The 11,113-nt window shown below is 46.1% G+C and overlaps 1 protein-coding gene and 1 long non-coding RNA gene across 2 annotated transcripts; one reads left to right on the top strand and one right to left on the bottom strand.

Annotated features, from left to right (window-relative positions):
• Positions 1-1,615: 1,615 nt before the first annotated feature.
• LOC106860702 (uncharacterized) lies at positions 1,616-4,329 on the bottom strand. The gene is made up of 2 exons (XR_001403997.2): positions 2,256-4,329; positions 1,616-2,068 (listed from the first exon to the last, which is right to left on the bottom strand). It is a non-coding gene; the product is annotated as an uncharacterized LOC106860702 (long non-coding RNA).
• A 764-nt stretch (positions 4,330-5,093) lies between these two features.
• Positions 5,094-6,669, top strand: LOC106860692 (GSK-3-binding protein-like). The gene has a single exon (XM_014888660.2). The coding sequence runs from the start codon at positions 5,227-5,229 to the stop codon at positions 5,839-5,841; it is 615 nt and encodes a 204-aa protein (XP_014744146.2). The 5' UTR covers positions 5,094-5,226; the 3' UTR covers positions 5,842-6,669.
• Positions 6,670-11,113: the final 4,444 nt, after the last annotated feature.

Raw genomic sequence — 11,113 nt, 5'->3', positions numbered from 1 at the left:
TTTCAATATTTGAAAAGATTGAACAAATGGAAATTATTCTCAGGAATCACCTATGAGAGCCCACACAATGGATTACACTGGCTCATTACCTACAATACAGGTTACCATTAAAATGTATTCCAGCTATTAGGAAAGCTGGAAGTGAGTCAATTATTTGAATAAACAAAGACTTGGCTGCCCCATAGTTTAGTGCATCCCTGAGATGTCTGTAGGCTCCATTCCCACGCCTCCTGTCTCATTCCTAAACTAGCAGAGGCTGTTGTGCAAGGCAGCCCGGCAGCTCCTAATGAACAGGTAGCTTGGAAGCAATTCCTGCACACTGTCCACTTCTGCACATTTGTGGCAGGCACAGGGCATTGACTGCCTCTTGGGTGTATCAGAAGAGGAAGAAGAGGTTTTGCAGCTTAGGGAAAGAGAAAGATCAGCTTATCAGGCCAAAGGAATGTTACTGTGGTCCCTCCAAAGGGGGCCTGTGCTCTGCTTGCTTGGACAAGCTGAAATACAACAGTTTGGCGTGTCAGGCACTAGAAGGTGAGAAGACAGAAGAAGGTGCCAGCTTTTTGCTTTCCCCAAAAGACTGGAGAACGGTTTTTGTGTCTAAAAGATACAAGAAATAGTGATAACTTCAGTAAAAAGAAGTAATTCAGCCTTACAACAGACAGTGTAGTTCCCAGCCTTGTTGGAAGCAGTATCCCTACATGCAAATTCTTAGGATAAACAGAAACAATATATGAAAGAAACAAATCCCAAACATCCATTGTGACAAAGTATGCATATTTAAATTCCTTAAGAGTGAAAGTCTGTATTTTCCAAAACAACTAACGTTTCCTGTTTCTATTAAGGTCTCAGACTGGGCATCCCAAACCATGTAAGGCTGTTGTCCGACAGGTTTATATTTACCCTGGGAGTCAAGGTGAGATTCATAGCACTGCTGCTTATGAAAGCTCTTGTTTTAATATACTTAGCTTTTGCAAGTTATGGCACAGTAAATACATTTGTGTCACTTAGCAACCTCAGTTGTTTCTAAAGGAATGTTTTTTGTTCTTGGAAATCTATTATAAATGCAGATTACAAAACAATTATTGGGGAATCTAGACTTGTCTTATTTGGATGGTGTTCTGGCCTCTCTCCATTCTGCATTTGAAGTGTGCACAGGAAATTAATTTACTTTGCACAAACATCCTTCATTGACACTACTGTTATGAAGAGAAGCTCTGCATATTTAGAAAACATGACAGAAGTTTCTGTAGAAAATAAAGGATGTGAGAAATGCCTAGAGAAAGAAAGGACTGGAAAGAACCTCCTAGTCACTGGGTTCACCCAGTTCAAAGCTGTCTTACTGTTTTGTAAACAACAGTATAAATACTTTAACACTGTGATGCAACACTACATAGTCTCTATCATGAATTTATCAACCTGATTCATTCCTACACACGCCAAAGTCTGAGATCACAGATCATGCAGCTCCAGCAAAAGGGTTGGAAATGTAAACACCTGCATAAATGAAGTATTATTTTTAATTTTCACATTGACTGGGTTACAGGGTCTCCATAACAGATTAGAACATGTGCATGATCCTGAACACACACATGTAGTCAAAGGACTGAGATTAAACTGGATTGCAGACTTCAAAGGATTTAAGAGTTTTTTCTTTAATAGGTTGAAAGCTCAGAATTCACATCCAGTTGTCCATGTTGTCAGGATCAGTACAAAAGGTAAAATATGTAAATTGACCTTTATATTCTGAAATTAAAATGTATCCTCAGGAAACACTATAAAATTATGTCAAATTTTTATAGATGGACACATATTTAATAGAATTATTACTAGTTTATGAAACTCAAATTTTGTCCTCTGCTAAGAATATCTAAAAGACAAATATTACTAAAAGTATCTTAAAGACTGTTTTCTAAACATTTGAACAAATAAAGTGACAGTGCAAGTGAACAATAATCATAAAAAGGGACCAATCACTGTTCTCAGTTGCTAATAGAATGACTTAGACGACAAGATTCCATGAGAATTTTGGCAATTCCAGAAGAGAAGCAGACCATACACAGAAATGCATCTGAAAAAGAAAAAGAATAGTAGCAAAAGTCATTATCAAATTTCTGCTCAGAAAAATATTGCCAGAGGTCAGAAAAAAATTGTCAACAGTTTTGCAACTCCTTTTATACTTTTATTTTTAGAAGAACCTCCCCCTATCCTTAGTGTTCTATGATTTGGGGTTTTGGGGTTTTTTTCATTGCAATTACCGTGGTAAACTGCTAAAGTAAAAGTGGTGCTGCAGAGCTCATCCCCAGTGGTAGAAGACCAAGTATGATGACCAGGCTGCAATTCTCCTAATTTTAAAGAGAATACAGTGAGTAAGCTACATCTTACTCAGGACTTGGCCAAATTACCTGATAGTTACAACTGTTGAGGCCTCAGCTTCTTTGAGGCTGACCTAGCAGCCAACCCTGTCACTTACACTTACAAACTCTGCATCAGGACATAGGTGTATGACAGCCCCTTTGTTGCAAAACCCACTGTTGAAGTTGTTCTCATTTCTATGGAGAGGCACTAGCAAACAGCTACCTGTTCATGACCTGCTGTAATATTTCTGCCAGGAACATCCAGTAATGGCTGCAGACACTTCAGATCTGCCCCTAGCATGGATTGGGGTTTAATCCCAGAAAGGTCTCTGGGTGCTGACAGACTGAGATCCATTCCACAGATACGATTATGATGTAAATTCATATTGAGCCCTCTTCGGTACAGTTTTCCCACATAAACAAATCTTTGAGGGAGAACCGCAGATATAGGATACACAGTCTTCTCCAGCATTTTAGCTTTTCTCTCATCATCCACTGAAAAGAGCAGATAGTACCTAAGCAATGGCTGAGGCTCCCAATTCCTCGAGGAGGACATAATCTGGGACACCCTTCTCCTGAAGGTCCACAAATCTCATTCAGCTGGTAAATCTATTAATCCTGATCAGTAGCATTCAGTGTAAACATTTGCAGTATGTTTAGTCCTAAAACCCTCAGCAAATACCAGTCCATTGTGAACCAGTCATCACTGAAATTTTGCATTTAAAAAGATCTGAGGACATCAGGATTCTGCTAATGACTGTGCTCTGAGCTCCCTATCTGTGGCACTGATCTGCATGATCCTTCAAGCTTTTCCCAGCATTGCAGTTGGTTAGGGATGCAGTGAAGCACGATTTGTGATTATCATTCCCGGGCTCATGAAAGCCCCAGGTGTAGATGTAATCACAAGCAGCACTGAGCTTTTGCTGGTAGAGCTTATTTTGCTTTTGTGGGAGAAGAAAAGACTGGAATAAACTGTACTGGTTTATTGCAGTTTTGCTTGTATAGAACAGCAGATTACCTACTCCAAAGTGATCTGAATATAGATCTCCCTTGAAGTAGATCCATCCACTGCATCTATGTAGGCCTGCTTCTATTGCCTTTGAATAGATATCGTATAAATAAGGAATAAGGGTGAAAGTGTTTTCTTAAAAATATTTGGGAGCAGGCAAGGGGCAACAAAATCTCACTTTTTCATCCTCTGTAGAAAAATGTGATCTGAGTTTTAATTGACAAGTTAAAAAGGTGCTGAAAATAAAAAAGTATTGGTACGTTAAGTATGCACATGAATAAATAATATGCAATTAGGTAGCATGATTTATGCCCAGTTCATATAAATCCAGACAGGGGATGTAGTAATGGGTTTGGACACCTAGGCTGGTGTGCACACTAGTACCATGTGTATACAGCAGGCATGTTCAGAAACACGTGCACTTATGCACAGGCTCTCTTGCTCTGTACAGCAAGTGGAAGTAGCTCAGGAGAACATGAGGACAAACCGAAGGACTGAAGGACATGCCCTCTCCTTTACCAATCGCTTACTGATTAATCAAGGGTACAGTGGTGAGAGCAGTTATGTGTATGAGCAACTTACACTTTACAAGCTGTTCCCAGCGGAGCCCTGTCACGTGAAATAAGCGTGTTCTGGACTATGGCCCCAGAGTACCAACACCCAGAAAACCTTATTTAAGGCTCACCATAGAAATTTCAGCACCTACTTGAATGGTGAAGTGACAGAAACAAGGGAAGGAATGGGACTGAGCCATGAAGTGACAGGGCAGAGCCTTGATGCAGGAGGTGAAATAAACCGCAGGCTGAGAGAAATCCCGACAGAGCACCTGCACTGAGTTACTTCACGTCTGCTAATTCTAGTGATGCAAAATGAGGCTCCTAAGGCATTTCCATGTCAAGGAATTAAACCCCAAACTAATGCGCTGCCGGGTGCGGGCGCAGCAAAGCCGACCGCCGAGTGCGAACCGGGCGGTCGGAGCCGGGCGCTGCGGTACGAACGCACCGCGATCCCAGCACGGAGCCCTGCGGGAGACGGCGCTGGCTGACGGGGATCGCAACGCAATCGCAATCCCGGAGAGGCCGGTGCGGGCCGGGCGCTCCGCCGGGAAGCGCCAGCTCCCGCTCCCGGGTGCCCGGTGCTGCGGGAGAGCCGCACGCGCGCAACCGCCGGGCGCTCTCGGGCTCCGGCGCGCGCCCGCACCGGCGCCCCGCGGGCCGTTAACGGCAGGGCGGGAGCGGCACCGGCCGGGCGGTCACCGGGCGGTCACCGAGCGGTCACCGGGCGGTCACGGGGCGGCCACCGGCCGCCGCTCGCCCTCCCTGCTGTCCCCGTGCCCCCTCCAAGCGATCGTCCCGAGGCGACGGGGCGGTGCGGGACCCTCCGCCGCGCCGCGCCGCCCGCCCCGCCCCCTCCTGCCAATCACCTCGGCCCCGCCCCCGAGACCCGAGGTGCGGGGTTTGAAAGCGGGCCGGTCCACGCGGCGCGCAGACGGGGGGGAAAGGGGACAGAACAGGGAGCGTCGGGCTCGGTGGTCGCGGGGCGGCCTCGCCCGGCCGGCGTCGCCCAGCGGCGGAAGCCGCCCCCGCGCTGTTATCCGAGCCCTCCTCGCGCGGAGCGCCGGCCCCGAGAGCGGCCGGCGAGCGGTTGGTCCGGAGAGCCGTCCCCCTCCCCCCCCCGGCCGGCGCAGTGGGAGGCGCCCGGGCGCGCGCGTCACCCATTGTTTACAAACCAACGCCAGCGGGCCGAGCTCCAGCCGCGACCGCAGCGCCGGAGCCGCGTGTGCTCGCGCGCGCGCGGGGCGGCGGGCGGGCGGCGGCCCCGGTCCCGCTGCGGCGGCTGCGGCACGGCGGGGACCCGGCAGAGATGCCGTGCCGCCCGGGCGAGCGCTTCCTGCTGCTGGAGCGCCCGGTCGCCGTGGGACAGGCGAGCTCCAAGGAGGTGGACGCGCTAGTGGCCAAGCTGGGCGAGGTGCTGCAGCTGAGCGCCCAGCGGGCGCCGCCGCCGCCGGCCCGCGCCCCCAAGCACCTGGGGCCGGGCAGCGCCCGCGACCGCGCCGCCCCCTACTCACCGCGGTGCTGCAGCGGCGGCGCGGCCGGGGCCGGGCTGCTGGCGCCCCGGGGACCGGCGCCGTCGCAAGCTCACTCGCAACACGTTGAGGCTCCGCGGCCGGACCGGAGCGGCCAGCAGCGGGTGACCAAGCAGCTGTGCGGACGGGGCTGGCTGCGGAGCGCCGCCCGCCGGAGGAAGCAGCCTCCACCGGGGCCGGGCGACGGGCCGGCGGAGGAGGAGGACCCGCACCGGCTTCTGCAGCAGCTCATCCTTTCCGGCAACCTCATCAAAGAAGCCGTCCGGCGGCTGCAGCTGGCGGCGGCGGCGGCGGCAGCAGCGGCATCCGCGGCCTCCAGCGGCAGCGCCTCGGCGGGGAGCGGCGGCGCGGACGGCGAGGCGGCGGCGGCGGCGGTGCAGCCCCTGCAGTAGCCGGCGGGGACGAGCGGCGGCGGTGACCGGGGCGAAGGAGCGCGGCCGCTGGCGGCGGCGGAGCCCCCGCCGGGCGTGCTGCGGGAGCGCGGTGCGGGCTCCGCCACGATGTAAGTGTGTCCCGGCGGCGGGGCCCCCCGGGCCGGGGCCGGTTCCGGCGGGAAAGGTGCCCGAACCCCCCCGCCCCAAGGTCACCCGCGGCGCGGACCCCGTGCAGCCGCAGCCGGCGAGGCCGCGCTCGCCGCCCGCCCCGGGCTGTTGTTGTCCCCCCTCCCTGCTCTGCCTTCCCCGGGAGCTCCTCCTTCTCCTCCCCCCGCCGGGGCAGCCCGGCCGGGGCCGCGGGCCCCCCCGCCGCCGGTCCCCCGCTGCCGCCGAGCTCCTCCGTCTCCCAGGAGCCATTTGCAATAATCCTCGCTGACCCCGGCGGGAGGTGTTTCCTTTCCCCTCCCGGACTGGTTTGGTTTTTCGTTGGGGGTTTATTTGTTGTTATTTTAACGTTTATTGTTATTATTTCTCGTTGTGACTGTATGAAACAGTTTTAAAAAATGTGAATATCAAAGCTGGAAGGCAGCTGGACTTACAACAAATGAGTGAATGGAGCCTGAGATGCATTGTTCACATAAGGTAGCCGAAACAAGTTTTTTCTACCAAAAAGAAAAACCCTGAATCCACCCTTCCCCGACAAACTCAATGGCTCAAGTACAAGATGCAGCTGTTGATTTTAAATATATGCACTTCGTACCGGAGCGTTTGAAATGTGTTCCTGATTTACAGGACTTACTGTCTTAATTAACCTGTCTGTATTGAATAAACGTGGTCTTGTTTTTATTTTTGGGTCTGTGTCTCATTGTTAAGAGGAAATGAATTCTGGTTCATGAGAACAAAACTGTGTAGGCACGTTTCCCCTTGATCTTCTTTCAGTTGTAAGATCTCCATTTTGCGAGGAAAAAAAAAAATCCCCACAACAATCCGCATAGTCTGATGCAGTGGGACACCGGTTATTAATGCACGGAGATGCAACTGAGCCCCTTTGTTTGCCAGCAGCGTTCATTTGTAAGCTGTGAGACGCCCCTTCGAGCAGCCGAGAATGTGGCTGTTGGAATTTACAAGTCAAATCATACTGAAACAAAAATAAGGTATTTTGGACTGGGGTAGGAACATGGCTTGTTTGGTCACTTGTTTGGGTTGTTTTGATTTTTTTTTTTTTTTTTCTTTATCTGAGGATAGAGGGTGAAAAAAGACTCTAGGAAAGAGGTCTAGACAGTAATAAAAAAAATTAAAATATGTAAACCAGAATTTGATAATTCGATGGTGATCATTAAGTTCCAATACCTATTTTGAATATCTTCCTTTGTAAAATCCTATGTTGGGTTTTTAGGAGTCATTGAGCTTCAAGATCAGAACTGAACACATCAGACAGACTGGAGCTTAACAATCTCCCAACCCCCACTCAATTTGAGGTAAAAGCTTCTCCTTTGAAGAAGGTAGCAATCCCACATGAAAGAAAATGGAAGATGTTTGCCTTTGTCCAAGAGAGCAATTTGAGCAGCTACGTTTACTTGTGTGATTAGTTCTTTCATGAATACATTAAATCCACAAAATATTTTAGATTTCTTTCTCTGCCACAGCTGCTACTAGAAACTGATGCTGAAGGTTTTTATGATGTCTCACTGAATTCCTCCTGCATTAGGACCAGTATGTGATGTTATTATTAGCTTTTTATCTTGACTAATTTATAAGTTGAATGCAATTTTTCCATATCAAAGCATGTAAAATGCAAAGAAAGAAGTTCAATGCATTTTAGAACCTCCTTAATTACTAACATCTGAAGTCCTTTTTCTCATAACTTGGGCTGCTTTCGTGGCATTTTGCACAACTTGGAAAAGATTTGGATCTGCCATTAGTTCTTGCTCTCTACTACAATGATGTACTGTGTAGGTTATCCTTCAAATGAATTTTTATTTGCAATTTTCCTGTTTTTTTCTTTCTTTCTCCAGGAAAAAATAGTTCAATAGTAGATACAAAGAATATAACCACTAGCCACAAATGAAGAACTAGTTACTCCTGTATTTGTCCTTTAGGTGCTCAGGGAGATAGGTATTTGCTGTGCAGATGCTGAATTTGAACCCTGGCATAAGTAGTTTAATTACTAAAAAAGCTGGAGGAAACAAGCTAAAAGCTGGGCATAGCTGGCGGAGTCTGAATAGTTAACTAAGGTTAAAAGTATATGGGTGGGGGTCAGCTGGAATTCTGAAAGCTGGCGAGTTTGACTTGAACTTTTTGCCACTGATAATTATGCATCGATTTTACATCTCCTTTCCCTCCCCCCTCCTCACCAAACCCTAGCCCCTGTATACTAATGAGAACAGCTAACTTTACAAGTGTTCTTTGTAGTCATTGAAAGCCTCGAGACATTCCTTTTAAGGATTTTACTAGAATAACACTTTTCAATAAAGTGGCAGTTGAAGTGAGGCGTAGAAAAGATGCTAATAAATTTCACTGTGACTAGCTGGTTTTTAAGCTTCCTAAATTGCTTCTAAAATAGCTTTTGCTTTCTCCTTTGTGCAAGGCTGGGAGATGTATATATGGACAGGGTTATAGTAAGCTAAGCGTTATGCAGACTGTGTGATGATTCAGTAAAAGGGATTTTGGCCCTTGTTTCAGATAACTTGCATAACTCACTGACACGTCTTCGTCAATTACATCTTCCATATAAGTCTTTGTCTTCAAAATGTCACTCAGAACGTGTCGCTCCTTCATAAGGATCAAACTTGGCTCATTTTGGTTTTGGAAGACACATTTTAAAAGATGTTGGGCCAATTGAAGTATTGCCAGAAGGTTTCCGTTGATTAGTTGCAAATTCTCCTTTTCTTTGCCTTGTGCTACACTATGCAAGCATACAAACTGTGATATAAAAGTCATCATCTGCTTTGTTTCCCAAACAAGATAAAAAGTGTTGACCTGGGAAATAATAATTTTTCTAAGTTTTATGTATCTGTGTTTCGGAGGTGAAGTTTCTTTAGTATTTTGTCTGTGCCAGTCCTCAAATACCAATTGTTGGTTTCTAGAGAAGCAAAATGGAAATACATATGGCCTTCACAGTATGCTTAAGCTTTCTTCATTCATGAGTGAAAATACAAGTTTACTTACAGATTTAAATTTGGGATAAAATCATGTTTTCTTGATAGGCATTTAGCTAGGTTTTAGCTCTTTTTTTTCCCCCCATACTGTGAAGAAGAAAAATTGTTCAAAACACACAGATTTTACAGTGGATGACATGAGCTGTATAACTGAAAGTAAATCATTTAGATTTTTGTAATAAGTAACATTTCAATGCACAAGGGAAGAAATCTAATTTCATTAATATTATATAATGACTATGTTTTGAAGTTCAACTTGATTTTAAATAATATTGTAAACAAATGCACTGAAGGCTCACAACCTCATCTTTCAATGTGCCTCTGTAGTGTTGGACTAGCATGGCACTGGGCTACCACAGATTTTTCATTAGTAGTCTACATTGCTGCTTAACTCCTCCTGAATTTTCTCTATATGACAACTGTATTCCTGACTGCCCAAAACTCAGCTTTGCATCCTAGTTGTATCTTGTTCTTTGTAGTCCCATGTTCCCTGAGCTCTTAAAAGTAACTCAATTTAGCCAGAAGTCTGGCAGGTATAATGATTTTTGTCTGCTATTTCCCTCGTGTGACCCATCTCCCTTGTAGCTCACTACTGTGTATTGTACCAGCACTTAGAATCTACTGTAAAATTATGTTGGCATGGTACTTGGTATGATAAACATGGTGGGAAAGTAGGGACTTCACCCTAAGTCCTTAAAATGAGGTTGAAAAGCCTTTCAAGCAAATAGTAAGCACATCTCATGGAAGGCATAAGGGAGAAGAGGTATGTATGCTGGTTAATGCACAATTTAGTTCTGGTCAGATGAAGCCAGTCCCAGTGTTGGCGAATTCTCCTCCATTTCCATATAAAAAAAGATTTTTCATTCCCTCCTAGTCCCTGGCCCCAAAATTTTCATCTCTTCATCCTGCATTCCCTGCCTTAGCCAGGCAGCTGGCTAATTTTTTTCAGCTTGTGGTTGAAGAATTTCACCTTTACATCTTTTGTCCATGTCATATTACTCTTCCTAATATTAAGTAGCTTTATTCTCTTCAGTTACTTTTTGGTGGATGCTTTTGATGTGCTTTTTCACTTGACTTTCAAATATTGTAGCTCAGTCACTTGGTGGCCATGATCTGGTTAACTCCTTACAAACCTTGCAGTGTGAGTTGGAGGTCAAGTTACAAGTGTCCTTCATCTTCAGTTTGTACAGCATAGGGCAGAAATCAGAGAAATCCTAGCTGCAGTGAAATGAATAGATGAAGTTAACAGAAAAATTGTTTTCAACTTCTATTGAATTTCCTCCTGGTTTGGTTTTTTTTTTTTGTTATTGTTGTTTGGTTTGGTTTCTTGTTACTGGTAGTTTTTTTGGAAGTAGCTGGGAAATACCACTTTAAGTGATACAATGACTACATAAATGCCTTTGAGGAGACACAAAAATTACATCAGCAAACTAATTTCCTGAGTCAATGAGTTTGGTTCACTTTTTCTCTTCCAAAAATTATGTTTTAGCTGTGTGACTAACCTCAGTCACCTTTGTCAAAGCTGCAGAACTGCCATTATGCAATTTCCTTGGCAAAAGGCAGCTGCTGGGAAAGAATTGGTGCCCATAGAGAGAGGAAGGCTGCAGTGTGCCCAAGCCACATTAGTAAACACTAAACTCCACAGCAGAGGAAGCTACAGGAAATCAGGCACCATAAATTCAGAGGCGTGCAGCATTAGCTGTTCCTTATGCAATATCCTGTATTTAAATTGTATTATTTTTGCTCCCCATTATATAATATAGTGGTGTCTGGTGGAGTAATACAGCCAGCTAAGGGTGCTCTTCATCACTGCAGGCATCAGGTAGGACATGAGCAATCAAAAGAAATTGTAAAAAACACCTTGTCTCTCTGTCGTGTCCTCCTTGTAATTACTGACTTGGCAGGACGCCATTCATGAAGAGGTGCTAAGGATAGGCTGTAAGTTCCCGAGATATATGAAGAAGTTTAATATATTAAATTCCAACCCCAACTTCATATCTTATAGCAGCAACAATTTTAAAGCTAGGGGAAAAAAAAATCCTGCTGGAACTTTGAGCTTGGAAGCCAAGTGGTAAATTTGAGAATAAATGGACCTGCTTTCATTTTTCTCCCATGTAGGTACTTCAGTCCTT

The sequence above is a fragment of the Sturnus vulgaris genome, chromosome 1 (genome assembly GCF_052056855.1).
Source record: "Sturnus vulgaris isolate bStuVul1 chromosome 1, bStuVul1.hap1, whole genome shotgun sequence".
In the NCBI taxonomy this organism is placed as follows: domain Eukaryota; kingdom Metazoa; phylum Chordata; class Aves; order Passeriformes; family Sturnidae; genus Sturnus; species Sturnus vulgaris.
Note: the sequence above shows the minus strand (reverse complement) of the source record. Positions and strands in the feature narration are given on the sequence as shown.

What these genes read in the sequence shown, in the direction of transcription:
- LOC106860692 (XM_014888660.2), top strand. Translation starts at nt 5,227, where the DNA reads ATGCCGTGCCGCCCGGGCGAGCGCTTCCTGCTGCTGGAGCGCCCGGTC.